The 18,250-nt window shown below is 37.2% G+C and overlaps 1 protein-coding gene across 4 annotated transcripts in view; it reads left to right on the top strand.

The window, feature by feature from the left end:
* The window catches only part of DHX57 (DExH-box helicase 57), a 67,370-nt gene that overhangs the window by 37,159 nt on the left and 11,961 nt on the right, over positions 1–18,250 (top strand). For all 4 annotated transcript variants that reach the window (XM_020976976.2, XM_078149479.1, XM_020976975.2 and 1 more), the window contains 9 exons: positions 3,057–3,111; positions 4,674–4,876; positions 8,429–8,545; positions 10,370–10,466; positions 13,836–14,009; positions 14,467–14,667; positions 15,818–16,094; positions 17,529–17,624; positions 17,751–17,834. In XM_020976976.2, the coding sequence (XP_020832635.1) occupies positions 3,057–3,111; positions 4,674–4,876; positions 8,429–8,545; positions 10,370–10,466; positions 13,836–14,009; positions 14,467–14,667; positions 15,818–16,094; positions 17,529–17,624; positions 17,751–17,834 (1,304 nt within the window). The remainder of the gene's footprint in view (positions 1–3,056; positions 3,112–4,673; positions 4,877–8,428; positions 8,546–10,369; positions 10,467–13,835; positions 14,010–14,466; positions 14,668–15,817; positions 16,095–17,528; positions 17,625–17,750; positions 17,835–18,250) is intronic.

The following is an 18,250-nucleotide window of genomic DNA, read 5'->3' as shown; positions in this document are numbered from 1 at the left end:
TTCTGTTTGTTTGCATATGTGTGTCTTTAGTGAAAAATTGTGGATGGACCAGTACAAATTCATCCCCAATGTGAGAAACAAGTCAAAACCCATGGTCCTTATGATAGCAAGTCAAATAGCTTTACTTTTCAATAGGAAGGAGGACACAGGACTCATTACTGATTCCTGACAGAATTCCCCCAGCAAGTAAGAAATCAGTACAAGTTGTATGTTCAGAGACATAGACTTGCATACTCAAATATTTAAGTATTGCTTAACTACAAAAAAAATCCACGTGCAATTAATGGAAAGCAAGGAGCATTATTGGTCCTCTAGTCTTGCTGTCAATTTTTATTTTTAAAAAATTATGGGGAAATTGAGACTCAGATGTTAAATAACTCATCCAGTATTATATAGCAAGTCTTTTGGCTCCTTGAAATCAAATGAGTGTTTAGTTATGGAAAAATTGGTAGTAGAGAAATAGTCAACAAACATTTAAGTGCTTACTATATTCCAGGCACTATATGAAGCCCTGGAGATACAAAGAATGGCAAAAATATGGCCCCCTGCCCTCAAGGAACCTCATATTCTAAGGAGGGGGAAGGGAGGGTCGGAGAGACCATGCAAATAACTGCACTGTATATATAAAGGTGGGTGTGTGTGTGTGTGTGTGGTATAAATGGAAGTCAGTCTCAGACAGAAGGGACCAGCAAGAATGAGGAAGGGAAAATAAAGGGAGATGATTGGAATAGGCCTCCAGAAGATGGGATTCGAACTGGGTCTTGACAGAAGCCAAGGAAGCCCGGAGTGGGAGGTATGGGGAGAGATATTCTGGGCATGGTGGGGCAGCCTGTGCAAATAGCAGCAAGGAGGCTGGTAAGACTGAATCTTGGCATGGGGAGGGAGTAAATTGTAAAAAGACTGGAAATATGGGAGTGGCTCACATTGTGGAGGACTTTAAATGTCAAACCAGATTTTACATTTGATTCTGGAGGCCTTAGGGAGCTGCTGGAGTATATTGAGTCAGGGTAGGTGGAGCTGGGGAAGAACACTGACATGCTCAGTCTTCGGTTCCAGGAAAATCACTTTGGCATAGGACTTGCCTCCTGAGTGCCGAGTAGAAGACTGTTTGATAGCCTAGACAAGAGATGACAAGAGCCTGGATTAGGGTGGTTGCTATGTGAGAAGAGGACACATGTAAGGTGCTATGAAGGTAGACATGACCCTAGTTTGGATGTTTAGGGGAGTGTCTGTGAGGAGCTGAAGTTTGGAACCCTGGGGATTGAGAGGAGGGAAAGCTGGAAAGAAGAGGAGGGTTAAGTGAAAGGGGCGGATGGGCAGGGCAGGGGGAAGATGATGAGTTTGAGATGCTTAACAGGCCTAGAGCTCAGAGGAGAGGCTAGAGCTAGATGCCTAAATCTGTGAATCATCAGCATAGAGGTAATACTTTAACCCATGGGATCTGATGCAATCGCCAAGCAGAACAAGAGGGAGAAGAGAAAAGGACCTATAACAGGCTTAGGAGATATCCAATTGAATGTCAATAAAATATTACAAGCTACAGTTCTTTTTATAAATGATTTTTTTTCAATGAACAATAATCAGATCTCTCTCCCTCCTGCTCCTACCCCCCACCACTGAGAAAAAGAAAAATAAAACCCTTGTAACAAATAGCCATAATCAAGCAAAATAAGTTCCTGCGTTGGCCATGTCCAAAAACATGTATCTCATTCTGCACCCTGAGTGCATCACCTACCTCTCTTTCAGGAAGTGAATAGCGTGCTTCATCATCCATCTTCTGGAATCATCGAATTGATTAGAGTTCTTACAGCTTTCAAAGTTTTTGTTTTTATTGTAAGGTTGTTTTTGCATAAATTGTTCTCCTGAGGGTCTGTAGCCATTATGTAAAGTGGGGTCTGGTAAGTGTTATTTCTAAATATATTTTTTTCTTCCAGATAAATTGCTAATATCCATAGAAGTAGAAAAGGAATAGGATCATGAATAATAGTAATCTTATATTTCCATAGCACTTTAAGGTTGGCCATGTGCTTTTGTAAGTATTAATCATAGCAGGCAAATAAATACCCCCAATTTTTTATCCTTTAAGTATTTTCATCAGCCCCCTGTTGTGCAGGGCTACACAGCCTTCAGCTATTGACCTGACAAAAATTAACAAATGACGTGCTTGTAAAATTAATGGATTTTTTACTTATCTTAAAAAGAATCACAGTATAAATTTAACGTTAAATATTAGTCAATAAGTCTTTCCTTGCAGTTGTTTACATGTAAATAAATGACTTTTTACAAACAAAATGTCAGTTTTTCAGTTACTTCCTCTAAGACTCCATCAAGATTCTTTGACAGTTCACATTCCTTTTTCTTATTATGCAACCACAGCTTGGGTTGTTCTCTGTTCTTGAAGTTTTACTTTTTTGTTTTGTGTTTTTTCATAAAGTTCTTCCCAGATTTCTTGATATTCTTCATACTTGTTTGTCTTAGTTGAGGTAGAGTCCATAACATTAATGTACCACAATTTATTATGTCATTCTCCTATCATTAGGCATTTAGGCTGCTTCTGTTTTTTTTTTTTTTGCAATTACAAATAATGCTGGTATAATTGAACAGATAACGATCTTTTTAAAAATTCCACTTTCAGGGTGTATTTCCAACAGTGATACTCTAGGATCAGGAGTTATTTCCGCAACTTTTACTTTTTGCTTTGGACTGCCACTAGCAGTGAATGAGGGTACCTGTTTGTGTTCCATAATCCTACCACCATTGAGTTTCATTGCTTTTCATTATTTTTGCCAGTTTGATGGATAAGAGGTGGTACCACAAAGTGGTTTAGTTTAGTATACCTTTGATGATTAATGAAATTGAACATTTTTTAAGAGTTTATAAACAATTTGTGTTTTTTCTTTTGAAAATCATGTTCACATCTATTTATCCATTCAAAAACCATTTGAGATATTGTAAGCCTGTTGTTGATTTAGCCTTTATACAGAGAAACTATGCGCCCTCCTAAGAGTTTACTTCAACCAAGAAGCATTCTTTTCATATTTATTTTCTCTTTGTAGGCCGGACATTTCCTGTTGATCAGTTTTTTCTGGAAGATGCAATTGCTATGACTAAGTAAGAAATATATTAAGGTTCGCTGAAAACCAGTGAAAAAAACAGGTTTTTGCTTTTTTTCCCCTCTACAAGCCATTATCTAGTAGTATGCCAATCCTTCATTCATTTGTTATTATTGATTAGCGTCCTTTTCTAAATTTTGACATTTCCAATTATATATGCTCCTTAATTTTAAGTGGTCTCATGTTTGAATCTATCACATCTTCAGGCCAGTTCCAATTTATTGCTGATATCATGAATATAATTCTGTTTTGTGCTTTTTCTTTAATATCCCCTAGTTCTTTAGGCAAATCTGGTGTGAAAATCCATATTCACCCAAAAGATAAGTTAGGGGATGAGTTTTATAAAATTAAGAATCCTTTTTAAAGTCACAGTAAGATTTTTGTAAATAGCTAGCTTCCCCAGTGCATTTTAAACTTACTTTATTTAAATGCAACTTTTTGAGTTTTAATTTATTGTGGGACATGTGGTATACTAATATTTAAAAATTCATTGTAATATATAAAGAAGGTAAGAGATTTTTGTTTATAAGGAAACTGAGGCAACATCATTTAGTGGCGAGCAAGCCAGCTGCAGAGTCCAGAAGCTCTAAAGTCCCACCTTTGACACATACTGACTTTTTCGTGTCCCATACAGCTCTAAGAGTATGTTTGAGTTGAGGAGCAGTTGTTAATCTTCATTGGTGGAAAGAGTTTCCTCACTAGGGGCTTCCCTACACCAATGAAATCAGAGATATGGACCCAAACAAAGGAAACTGTGATGGCAGCCTTTGAAGTGGCTTACTCAAGTACTACTGAAATTCAGTAGCACAAGCAGGATGAGACCCTTAGTTTCAGTGTACCTGCTTAGTATCAATTTTATGGATACACATATATTTATGATTATAAAACATATCAGAATCTAGTTCTTCCTGTACTTTTTGGAATTCTCCCAATTCGGACAAGGTTGACTTTCCAAATCTAGACCAAAGAGAACACTTGTTATTACCAGCATTATTTTCTACTCCTTAATTAAATTAACTACATACATCTCATCAGTGCATTTGACAAGAGCAGTATTTAACAACTTTATCAATTGAAATTAGACAACATTAAATTAATTAAAGGATTAAGATCTTGCAAGGGTTGGAGGTGGTGCAATGGGGCATCTTGATTTAAACCAAAAACAAAGTTAACGTGTGGCCATTTACAGTTACTTTTAATGTAAATACAGTGATTCTAGTTGTAACATTTGTGAGTTCTAGCAGCTTCACCAGATTGGCCTGTTCCCCATAGAGAGAGCTAGATTTCAGGCATGGCTCTTATATATAAATTCTTCAAGTTTACTACAGGCTGTATAATTAAATTTTTAAAGGTAGCTGAATGAACCTGCCCAACTTGCTTCTCAACAAAATTGAGGGCAACCAGAAGGACTTTGGAAGAGTAGTATGGTTAGGGAAAGATGTGACATAGATCAGAGCTACAGTCTCCTATTTCTGGGGAAGCAGTATTGTCAGAAGGCTTGCACAGGCCACAGGCCATTGTGATTGGTACACCTATCTCCCATTTGCTTTTGTTCCTCAGGTATGTGATCGAAGATGGTAGCCCATATATGCGTTCCACGAAGCTAAGTTCAGAGGAAAGAAAAGCAAGACGCAACAGGACTGCATTTGAAGAAGTAGAAGAGGACCTGAGGCGTTCCCTGCACTTCTTGGATGAGAGCTCTGTTAAGGATTCAGTGCCAGATCAACAACTAAATTTTAAGCAGCTCGCAGCCCGCTATCCAGGTAATATATTTTCCAGAGTGTTCATGAACTTTCTTTTATCTGTAAAGTTGCTTTCTCCTATTTTTTTCCTCCAACAATGATTTAGTACCAAAAATGAAAAATGAGAATTTATAACAAGTGAAGCAGAAATAAAGGAAGTTATTAGAAACATTTTCAGTCTACGCCAATGAAACTGACAACTTAAATGAATCAGACAAATATTTACAAAAATATAAAATGACCAGATTAAGAGAACAAGAAATGGAAAACTTAAATAACCCAGTCTCAGAAAAAAAGAAAAAAAAAAAGAAATGGAACATGCCATCAGTGAACTCCCAGAAGGAGGGGGGAGAAAAACAATCTCAGGACCAGGTGGATTTACAAGTGAATTCTAGTAAATATCCAAAGAATAGTTAATTATAGTATTATGTAAAATGTTTGCAAAAATAGGAAAAGAAGGACACTTAACAAATTCTTTCTCTGATATAAATCCCTAAACCAAGAATAGATAAAACAGAAAGAAAATTGTAGAACAATATCCCTAATGAATCATGACATAGAAATTTTAAATAAAATATTAGCTAAGAGGTTACAGCAACATGTCAAAACAGGTTATATACTCTGACCACATTATATTTAAACCAGCATTCAGAGTTGGTTCGGTATTAGAAAAACCACAAAAATTGTAGACTATATTAATTTTTTAAATGAGTGAAATCACATTGTCTCAATAAATGTGAAAAAAACCCTTTAGACAAAATGCAACACCTATTTCTGTTAAAAGCACCAAAAATATAGGAATAAATAGATTCGCCTTAATGTGGTAAATAGCATCTATTTAAAACCAAGAGCCAGCACTCTCTGTAATGGGAGTAAACTAAGAGACCTTTCTAATAACTTTAGGGGCAAAGCAAGTATGGTTATTATCACCACTACTCTTTAATATAGTGCTAGAAATCCTAGCTGTCTGTAATAAAAGGACAAGAAAGAAAATGAGAGAATAAGCATAGGCAAAGAACAAAATTACTGCTTTTTACAGACAATGTCATAGTCTACTAACCTTAAACAGTCAACTAAAAAAGTAATTGAAACAGTTTCAGTGGATTTGCAGGATATAAAACAAATCCATATAAACTATAAGTCTTTCAGGACGACAAAGAGAAATTCCATTCAGAATAAATATTGAATAAAATATTTGTCTGCCTACCAACACACACAGGAACTATGTGAACACACCTCTAGAACTCTCTTTACAAAAGTAGACCTAGGTAATTGGAGAAATGTTAATTGCGTATGAATAGATAGAACCAATACAATAAAAATGACAATGTAAGCGGGAAGGAAAGGGGCCTGGTTGTACCCCAGTAGTACCAGATTTCAAACTATGTTACAAAGCAACAGTCACTAAAACTATTAGATACTCGTTGGAAAATAGAGGTCAGCAAATGGAAGAGATTAGGTACACTGCATACAGATGCAAGCCAGCATAATAGCCTGGTGTTTGCTAAACCCAAAGACCACAGCTTTTGGGGTAAGGACAACAAAAACTGCTGGGAAGACTGGAAAATAGTCTGGCAGAAATTGAGTTTAGACCAACATTTCACACCATCTACCAAAATAAACTCCAAATGGATACCTGGCAGAAATAAATGATCATATCACAAACAGATTAGAGGAGCAAGGAAGAAATTACCTTTCACAGCTATGGATAGGGGAACAGTTCATGACCAAAAAGGGATAGAAAGGATCATAGAAGACAAAATGGATAATTATGATTGTATATAATTCAAAAGGTTTTCACAAACAAAACCAATGCAACTAAAATTATAAAGCAGTTAACTGGGGGAAAAATCTTTGTATCAAGTTTTTTTCTGATAAAGACTCTTATTTACATCATATGTTAATTAATTGAATCAAATTTATAAGAACAAAAGCCATTGATCAAAGGATATGAATGGGCAGTTTTTTGAAGAAGAAATCCATACTATCAACAACCAAAAGGAAAAGATGCTCCAAATCACTAATAGAGAAATCCAAATTAAATATGCTTTGAGGTTCTATCTCATGCCTGTTGGATTGGCAAAAATGACCAAAAAAAAGGAAATTGACAAATGTTGGAGGAGCCACAGGAAAACAGGCATATTAATGCACGGTTGGTGGAGTGGAAACCAATTTGGAATTATGCCCAACACCAGAACCATACCCCAAAGAGATCAAGAAAGAGAAAGAATCTATATGTTCAAAAATATTAACAGCATTTCTTTTTTTTGTCATGGCAAAGAGGTGTAAACTAAGAGAGTACCCATCAATTAGGGAATGGCTGAATAAATTATAGTGTATTAATATAATGGTATATTATTATACCTTAAGATATGATGAAAGGGGAGGCAGCTAGGTGGCGCATGGATAGAGCACTGGCCCTGGATTCAGAAGACCTGAGTTCAAATTTGGCCTCAGAGGCTTGACACTTACTAGGTGTGTGACCTTGGGCAAGTCACTTTACCTCATTGCCACAAAAAAAAAAAAAGGAAATAGGAGATCAAGTGTTTGAGGGCAGCTAGGTGGTACAGTGGATAGAGCAGTGTCCCTGGAGTCAGGAGGACCCGAGTTCAGATCCGGCCTCAGACACTCACTAGTTGTGTGACTCTGGGTGAGTCACTTAACCCCAATTGCCTTACCAAAAATAAAAATTAAAAAAAATACATATACATATATCTATAATACATATATATATATATATATACACACACACACACACACACACACACACACACACATATACATATGTACACACACACAGTCTGTTTGGGGGATAAAGGATAGAGGGAGACTAGGGGAAAAGTTTTGCTCCCTCCCTAAAAATGAGGAGGTAAGAAGGAATCACACACAAGTAGAACAAATTAAAAGGTTCCATGTCAGCAAACCTGCCGTATTAAGTACTTGCTGTGCCATGCACTGTGCTAAAGCACTGGGGATAAAAATACAAGCAGAAAGACAAAACGTTAAATTTATGTTGAAATTATATACTCTATAAGCTTTACACAATAGAGATTTACAATTATATGTATATAATCCTCTCCTTTTTTTGTAATCTGTATAGAAATGATCATTTATTTGGTGTTAAGTTCAGAATTTTTAAAAAATAAAATAAAATAATTCAATTAGATGAGCTAACATGTCCATTCCAGCTCAAATATTCTGTGATGTTCCTTATTTCTAACTGAAGAAATCAATGTGTCAGTAGTGAGTCCCTCTTCCAGGCAGATAGATAATAAATATTTTAAAATATTATATGTATATAATAGATTACAAATTTATATATTTTAACTAAGTAAAATATATGTAAATATATGATCTATACATATATGTATAAATGTGTGTTTATATATATATGTGTGTATGTATGTATGTATATACAGACACATACACACATACATATATAATTATTCATGGACCTGATCACACTGCTGAGCTGCTGTTTCTGACCTGGACCACTTTGCCCCTTTATGAAATGATTGAAATTCATTGAAATACTGATTTGTGTTATTCTGTTGGCCTTTATTCATTTTTCAGGGTTTAGTAAATCTGTAATCAAAACAATGTCAGTCATGGATCTAGAAAAGGTTAACCTTGAATTAATAGAGGCCTTACTAGAATGGATTGTGGATGGAATGCACTCATACCCACCAGGTAATTTCACTATTTGTGTTTTTTACATGTGTGTGCACACATACACATGTACACACACACGAGAAGTATGGCAAAAGAAGGTATAAAGTTGTAGTATGATGGGAGATAGCTATAGAAGGAAGGAATGGAATTAACAATGGCCCCAAAACATTACTTTAGCCATTAAGTTTCGCATCTTCCTCTAATAAAAACGGTAATGTGAGCATTAAGTTGAACTAAATCAGCTAACTTGGGTTTTAGCATGTCTGCACTTTCTAGTGCCTAAATACCTATCTGCTTTTCCGAAGGCACATAGCTAAGAGGAATCAGTATTATATTGAATGACAGAGTCCAGTTCGAGAAACAAATCATAACAAAAAGTTAAATCCAATGAATAATAACTGTGACAACTATGTAATTAATAGTTGTGACAGCAATAAATATGTTAAAATACACCAAAAAAAAATCCAAAGGGGTAACAGAAACAAGCAGGTTGATTTGGTATCTACTGTTTTAAAGACAATATGCCCATAATTTGTTCTATGTTTAACAGTAAGAAACAAAAGTTTATGGACAAGAATACAACGATTTATGGTCTTTTAAAATTTTGTTTTGTTTTTCTAGCTCTTTTGTTAATTTTAATATTTGAAATCTCATATTTGTCAATGGAAGGTTTTTTAAAATAATCTAAAATCCTGTATTTGTATTAAAAAATTAACTGTATAGTTACAGGATGAGGAAGATATATATTAACAATATATTAATATGAAAGACTTCAACCTTTTGTTAATTACAACATTAGTAGGAGTCAGCAGTGTAACACGACTGCCAAAAAAGTGGTATTCTCTGATAGCATTAATAAAAATACAGAGTCCAGGGCAAAAGAGATAATAGTCTCCATTATAATTGTACACTTTTTAGATATGAAGTAATCAAATTCACTAGACTACATTTTTTTTCATTGTTATGAAAGAGGGAGGTCGGTATTGGGGTACAGTTAGCAAAAGTGGGAGGTATGACAGAAGTGTTATCTCTTGTCAAAAACATTAAGAAAAATTGAATAGTAATTGAATAGAAATTGATCAAGGAATAGCCACACACATAAAAGAGGATAGTTGTAGTTAAGAATTAGTTCTATGGCATTTTGAGATCTTCTTGGCTATTTATTACTTTATATTTTCATAATCCACTTTCATGTTTGCCATTAGGGAGAAGTGGCAAACAGATGATTGTTTTCTTGATGGCAGGTATCATTAGCAGGGAACCAGGAATGCCATAGGTGTTCAATAAATATTTCACTAAAACGAAGGGTTGGTAGTAACTCCCAGTCATGTTAATGACATGTTAATGACAAGGGTAACCTTAGGCATTTCATTTTTCATGCCTCTTTTTCCAGTTATTTAGAAAGAGTCATCTTGGTGTAATGGATTGAGTAATAGACTTGGGATTAGTAAGACCTGCATTGAAATCCTTTGTTGGACACTTACTAGCTGTGTGACCCTGGCGAAGGTATTAACCTTTCTGAACCTCAGCTTCTTCATCTGTAAAATGAGGGGTTTCAACTAGATGGCCTCTGTGGTCCTTGCCGGGTCTTATTTGTCAGAACGTTGTGTCCCAGGGAACATTCATGGTTATTAAGTGATGTCATATGCAGATATATAAATTGTTATTTAAAATTCCCAAAGCCCTTGTGAGAGAAAAATAATCTAAAGAATACAAATTATGAGATTTTTTAAATGCTAATTATGACTTTGTTGCTTAACACTGATGAATTCTTAACATTTTATCATTACAAATTGGTCTTAGCTCCTTCACATTTCATGAGAATAATTCTCATATATTTAGGTGCTGTATTAGTATTTTTACCAGGACTAGCAGAAATTAAAATGCTTTATGAACAGCTACAGTCTAATCCCCTCTTCAACAACAGACGTAGTAATCGGTAAGTTCTGTTTTCTACTGAGCCTTTTCTACAACTAGATAAGATAATGAGAAAGAGTACTAGTTCTGGAGTTAAAGAACCTGGGTTCAAATCTCACCTCTGATGCTAATTACCTGTGTAACCTTGGATGTTTTCTGAATGGATGATTGACGCCTGAAAGTTTACAGAATTAGATTAGCACAAATGCACTGTGAGGTCAGTAGTGCAAGTTTTTGTCTCCATTTTAAAGATGACAAAGCTGAGGTTTAGAAAGACGAAGTGTTGAACAGCTAATAAGTGCCTAGGTAGGACTCCTCCAGTCTTCCAATTCCAAGCCCAGTGTTCCTTTTCGTAGATTTCTCTGCCTCCGATAAGAGGCATACAAATACACATACCTGAATAGTTAATACATGTATACCATTCTGCTATTCGGCACCTATTCATTCAGCATTTAGTACGTCAAGAAAAAAGCAGTGTCCTGGGCACTGGAAGAGACTAAACAAAACAATATATGCTCCCTTTCCTCAAGTCTGTGTCAATTATGGCTTTCAGCAAAACAAGAAAATATATTTCATGCAGGATAACAACATTTTTTCTCTGTCTGCTGAACTCATTTTAGAATCATTAAAGGATTTCCTATCTGGTCATGTTCTGCAAATGTTCTGATTTGAAAATGACCCAATACATACTGAATCAACCAGAAATACTCCAAAGCCTCCCTTGGTAAATCCAGAGCAGTGTGAGTGACCAGTCAAACTTATCCACACTGGAAAAACAAAGTGAATAAAATATAGTTGTGGCTACTGCATTGTATGTAGCTAAGTGGGCATCCCAATGAATTAGTTCTTCAGTGTGTGCCTCTACTCTACTTCCCACCTCATTCTAATCATGCTACCTCTTTTTGAACTATAACCTCCCCACCAATAACCTGGACTCTTCGTCTGGGTCCTTTGGACCTGACAAATTAGCAGCTAACCTAAACTTCACAGAACAAATCCGCTTAATAAAAAGACTGGTTCTGTAAAACTTGGACTCAGTCAAAAGGCTGCACCCAAGGTCCTAGAAGACCACATGTGGCCTCAAGGCTGCAGATTCCCTACCCCTGGATTAGTTTTTGTCAGGCCCACCCCACATCCCTTCTCCTTCCAGTTCCCCTGTGTGTCATCTTCCCACATTAGAATGTGAGCTCCTTAAGGGAAGGAGCTGCCTTGCTTGCATTTTTTACATCTCTAGAATTATCACAGTGCCTGCTTAATAGAAACTTTGTAGTGACTCTGGACCTCAGTTTCTTCATATATCAGATGAAAGGGTTGGCCTAGACAGACAGCCTTTGACGCTCCCTCCAGCTGTACAACTACGATGAGTATCTTACTAGACACCTGCTTTCTCCACATATTTATGTGTTTAGAAAGCCAGCTATTAATGAAAAAAATCTCTTCACTCCAGAAAGTCAGTTTATTCCCATTTTGTTAATAAAATATATCTCTTTGCCCTACGTATTGGCAGAACCTACTTTCAGTAGCCACTTTTGGTTAGCACTTCCTTGCCTAGAGAAAGGCAAACCAGATTCAGTTACAGGAGATAGGATTCAGTTTAGAGAGATGTTTTGATGGGTGTATTTTCCTATCTACTTTTATGGTGATCTAATCAGCTCCCGTGGTTACAGTTACCATCTCTGTGCTGAGGACTCTCAAAACTATCTTTCCTCCCCAGTCTCTCTGCTGACTTCTGGTCTGGCATTTCTAATTGCCTTTCTGACATCTCGAACTGGATGTCCAACAGACATCTTAAACTCAACATGTTCAAAAGAGAACTCATTATCTTTCACTTAAACCCTGTCTCTCTTACCTTCCCCATTACTGTAAAGAGTAACACCATCCTCTCAGTCCCTCAGGCTCACAACATAGGAGTCATCCTGGATTCTTCACTATCTCTCTCACACACCCCCAGCCCCCAACATCTAAACTGTTGCCAAGGCCTGTTGATTTCACCTTTGAAACATCTTCCAAATGTGCGCCCTCCTCTCTTTTGACACTGCCACCACTCTGGTACAAGGCCTTCATCATCTCACACCTAGACTATTGCTATAGCTTACTGCCTGCCTCAAATCTCTCCCTATTCCAGTCCATCCTCCATTTAGCCACTAAAGTGATTTTCCTAAAACACAAATTTGATCATCCGCCTACTCAGTAAATTCCAGTGGCTTTCTGTTGCTGCCAGAAGCAAATACAAAATGATTTGACATTTGAGTTTGACAACTCCTTCATAACTTAGGTCTTCCCATACCTCTCCAGTCTTCTTACACCTTTATATTGTTGTTCATTTGTTTCAGTCATGTCCAACTCTTCATGATCCCATTTGGGGTTTTCTTGGCAAAGATACTGGAGTGGTTTGCCATTTCCTACTCCAACTCATTTTATAGATGAGGAAACTGAGGCAAACAGGATAAGGGACTTGCCCAGGGTCACACAGCTAGTAATTGTCTGAGGCCAGATTTGAACCCAAGAAGATGAGTTTTCCTGACTTCAGGCCTAGCACTCTTTCCACTTTGCCACCTAGCTACTCTCTTATACCTTACACTCCTCAACATGTACTCTTCAGTCCAGTGACAACTGCCCTCCTCGCTGTTCTACAAACAAGAGACTCCATCTTTTGGCTTCAAGACTTTTTTTTGGCTGTGTCCGGTACCTAGAGTTCTCTCCCTCCTCCACTCTACCTACTGACTTCCGTGGCTTCCTTGAAGTCCCAGCTAAAATCCCACATTCTACAGGAAGCTTTCCCCAACTCCTCTTAATTCTAGTGCCTTCCCTCTGTTAATTACTTCTTATTTCTCCTTTATATAGCTTGCTTTGTATATATGTGTTCCATTAGACTGTAAGCTCCTTGAGGGCAGGGACTATCTTTTGCCTTTTTTGTATCTCCAGCACTTAGAACAGTGCATGGCACATAGTAAGTGCTTAATAAATATTTACCAAATTGAATTTAATTACAGTAGGAATAAAAATTCTTCACTGGATATTTTAATATCTGAGGGAAAGGTGGTTGATGGATGAATATAAAAATGCAGTATTTGCATTTCTTGAGCTTCAGAACTAGTGATATGAAGGAGAAAAATTGCTGTATATTGTTTCTGAAGTTTTATGGTATATAATAAATAAGATACTTTGTCCCTCAATTTGGTAAACTTCTCAAGTATTGAGTTCAAATAACTGAGTAGATACGTACTGAGGGATCAGAAAGAGCTTCCCACTCAAACATTTGTACTTTGAGGAAAGGTTTAGAGGCCGGTGCTGGTGGTTAGAGCCCTGCTGTTGTTAGTTTTTCATGAGAATTGTCTGTGAGCAGGGATTGGTTCTTTTAATCCAGCTAGTTGTTCTCATCTCTTTTCAGGTGTATCATTCTTCCACTTCACTCATCTTTGTCCAGTGAAGAACAGCAGGTTGTGTTTGTTAAACCTCCTGTAGGAGTAACCAAGATCATCATTTCCACCAACATTGCAGAGACATCTATTACCATCGATGATGTTGTCTATGTAATTGATTCTGGGAAAATGAAAGAAAAGAGGTATCCTCCTTCAGTGGTTTCAGGTGTGGGTTGGCACAAAATAAGACAGGGTTGTGAAGGGGCCAAAGAAATGTTGGTGAATGAATAGGGCACAGGACCCCAGAGCAATTCGGTTCTCTATTCCCTTTAGCTAAAGCCATTTTACCCATCAAACTGGGACAGAATTAGACCAGATGTAAAGAGTAAAAGAATGGGTTTTATATGGTGGGACTTTAAAGTAATGAGACATCTCTAACTGTGGCTTATGGAAATTTGTGTCATCATTTCATATATTCACATATGCAGAAATGGTCTCTATGCAGTAATGTCTAACAATAGGTGCTTCCTCAACATCTAACAATATAACAGCAGAAAGAAAATTATATCCCACTGTCAAAATAACAGTCCTTTCTTTCTATCCACAAGTGAAATCTTGGTCATCCTTTCCCAGGGTCACTCTTTTCCTTCATTGTTATAGGTATGATCCAAGCAAAGGGATGGAAAGTCTAGAGGATACTTTTGTGTCTCGAGCTAACGCTCTGCAAAGAAAAGGCCGAGCAGGGCGTGTTGCCTCTGGAGTCTGCTTCCATTTATTCACTAGTTATCACTACAATCATCAGCTTTTAAAACAGCAGCTGCCAGAAATACAGAGAGTGCCATTGGAACAGCTGTGTCTCAGGTATACCTGAATATCTATGATCTGCTTCCGAGTGTTCTCAGTTTTTCCTCATTGACTTGGTTATATCCATTCTTTTTCCAAAAGGAAGAAATTTTGGCCCATATTGGCATAAAAGAACTAATTCATGTGTCAAGTCTATATGCCGAGGTAGATAGAAGCTCCTCAGGGATGCTTCTGCCATATTTCTTAAGTGACCTTAGTCCCTTGTTTTGTAAAAGTAGCCCATTTATGACAGGCTTCATTCAAAATGATTATATTAAATTAAACCCATTTTGAAAGAACCTTGATGAAGGACTAAAATAGACCTTAAGAAAAAATGAGGAAGTTGAGGGTTTTCACCCGAAGTGTCAGAAATATAAAATGTTTGGTCAGATTTGCTTAGCCTTCTAAGAATAAATTAAATCACCAAAAATGTTTTGGTGTTTTGAAGGATTCAAAGACACATGAAAGTAACTTAAGATGCTTACAGCCTGCTCAAGAAGACGAAACACAAACATGAAAGGTTAAAAATCAACAAATCATTTAAGTAACAGTTCAAAACAATCTGTCACAAGGCATATAGGGATAGGTTTAGGGGTTGGACCTATGATTTCATCAGTATAGGGAACTTCTAGGTAATGAAATTTCTTCTTTCAGTATCTTCTTTGCAATTTAGAGTCCTGGAGAGTTGCCCAGAACACTGCCCTGAGCAGAAAGGAGATTTGAATCTAGGTCTTCCTCAATTTAAGTCCAGCTCTCTAACCATTAAGCCACACTGCCTCTCCACAAGGTAGACTGTTGAGTTGCCATATTAGTTACATGGACAATAATTGCTTTAAGAGAAATGTGAGAATTAAGTGGAATCAGCTCCCTGTTTGTGATCACTGGGAGATCTGAGGCATTTGGAATGTTGAGAGAGAAGATTCTCCTCACTGTACTCTGAAGTTTTCTGAAGCTCAGACAGACTCCTTCCAGGAGAACCTCATCAGGGACCCAAAGTGACCTTTGAAGCTGGTAACTTGGTCATTGGAAACATGTGAGAGGTGATCTGGGAACTTAAATGTTATTTTTGTCTTTAAGAAGAAAAAAAGTATTCAGTCTTCTGTGTCATCATTCCATCAGTGACAATGGTCTGCATAAGATTGATAAATAATTTTCTTTCCATTTTAAGAATTAAAATTTTGGAGATGTTTACTGATCACAGCCTTCAGTCTGTGTTCTCTCAACTCATTGAGCCACCTCGAATCGAGTCTCTCCGGGCCTCCAAAGTTCGACTTCAAGACTTGGGAGCTTTAACTGCAGATGAAAAGTTGACCCCCCTGGGATATCATTTGGCCTCTTTACCTGTGGATGTGAGAATTGGCAAGCTCATGCTGTTTGGTGCCATCTTCCGGTGTCTGGATCCTGCCTTAACAATTGCAGCTAGTTTGGCCTTCAAGTCCCCTTTTGTAAGTATTGTAGCCTGGACAATATTTCTGTAAAATGACAGAATCCAAATTCTGTGTATGGACAGGGCAGCTAGGTGGCACAGTAGACAGAGCACTAGCCCTGAAGTCAGGAGGACCTGAGTTCAAATCCGGCCTCAGACCAATCACTTGACATTTGCTATCCGTGTGACCCTGGGCAAGTCACTTAACCCCAGTTGCCTAATTAAAAAAAAAATTGAGGTAATTCAAATTCTGTGTATGGCCTTGAGTAGCCATAAAAACTATTGCTTAGATTCCTCAGTGAATACTGTTATGTGGTACAAAGGCTTGTTTGCACAGACAGGGATTCAGGCTGATTTTTTTTTTACAGGTTTTTTTTGTTTTGTTTTTGTTTTTGTTTTTTTGGGGGTTTTTTGCTGAGGCAATTGGGGTTAAGTGACTTGCCCAGGGTCACACAGCTAATATGTGTCAAGTGTCTGAGGCCAGATTTGAACTCAGGTCCTCCTGAATCCAGAGCTGGTGCTCTATCCACTGTGCCACCTAGCTGCCCCTCAGGCTGATTTAATACTTTCTTTTCAGCTCAGATGAACATTCAGATGATACTTTTGATAGCATAAATCCTTCGCCTCAAAGTTCAACTATACTTCTCATGTATGAAGGATCATCTTTTGTTCTAATACTGTTACATTACATTTAGAAACATTTGTATTGGCAGCAGCAAACATTAGGGACCCATAGTGAGACTGTCATTTGCTAGTACTATACGAGTAATGTTATTTTCCAAAATGTTAACCTTTTCCTCTTGGCTTTCTTCAATTAGAATTTGTTTTCTTTTGGTAGAAAATGAAAAGTAGATTAAATGCCTAATTTTAAAACTGGATAAAAAATATAAAAATGAAATAGCCCGTGTAATTTAGACTTTTTAAAAAAAATTTTGTTTTACAAGTAGGCTGCTTCTGCAAAACTGAGAGAAGTAATCTAGATAGAATAACAAAGAGGATTAAGACTTCCGATTTTGAAAAAAAGAGAAGAATGAAGATCAGGGACCAGGGGATATTGTGAAAGTAAAAAAAAAAAGCATTAACTACTTATGACTATGAGAGTAGGAGAGATTCATGAATGTTGTAATTCTCCTAAAATCTGCTAAACTGAAGATGTCAAAGGGTTAATAACTTACAGCATTGAGGATTTGATACCATCTTTAAGTGTGGCTGGTGGAGTCTTGCCAGCTCGAAGTAAAAGATCCACAGTAGTTTATTGTGGGTGGACAGAAACACAAGGACACATCAAAATTGAGTTTGCAAGAACACCCCTAATTGCAGTTAATCAGCCACAAAACAAGTATGCTTTTGTTTTAGACTAAATGTTTTCCCAGAGCACCTGGTACTCACAGTAGGACAGTGCTAGTTAAAAGTGCAGATGAAATGTGGCTCTCAAATCTTAATTTCTATTTAGGTGTCTCCCTGGGATAAAAGGGAAGAAGCAAATCAGAAAAAGCTGGAATTTGCATTAGCAAACAGCGATTATCTGGCCCTTCTTCAGGCATATAAGGTGAGGGTAAAACACATTTGACTGACTTTTTATAGGATCATAAATTCAGAGCCATCAATGTCTACACTGACCCCAAGACAATGCACACTGTAAGTTCAGTTTGCTTTTTTCCCCTCTCGTGTTTAGGGTTGGAGGCTTTGCACCAAAGAAGGTGCTCGTGCAAGTTATAATTACTGCAGAGAGAACTTCCTGTCAGGAAGAGTTCTGCAGGTGAGTCAGTTCTCTGCAGGATGGCAGCTTCTTCCCTTGGTTCGTATGAGCATTCCCACCTTCTTACTTCACTTTTGGGGGAAGGTAGAGAAACTTGTTACAGCTAAATCATACCCTTCTCCCTTAGCAGATGAAAGTGGTATTTTTGTAGAACCCTTGGCTTTATCTGCAAATACACCCCATGGTCTAAAACGATTATGCAAAGTCTTGTATTTTAGGCCCTCATGGAGCCTTCTTACAAGCCTCATTATTCTCCTCCTTGATATCCTACTTAACTCTCTTTTTACATATAGATATTTGGTACTGCATGAATGATTAGACTAGACAATGATAGCATTGAAGATCGAAGAATTAATTGCCTGGATTTGTGTACAATGTAAATTTACTACATGTCAGTTATTCTGTATCTGGGTGAC

This window comes from Phascolarctos cinereus, unplaced genomic scaffold, assembly GCF_003287225.1.
Source record: "Phascolarctos cinereus isolate Bilbo 61053 unplaced genomic scaffold, phaCin_HiC Scaffold_2;HRSCAF=192, whole genome shotgun sequence".
In the NCBI taxonomy this organism is placed as follows: domain Eukaryota; kingdom Metazoa; phylum Chordata; class Mammalia; order Diprotodontia; family Phascolarctidae; genus Phascolarctos; species Phascolarctos cinereus.
This window is presented reverse-complemented; position numbering and strand designations above follow the sequence as displayed.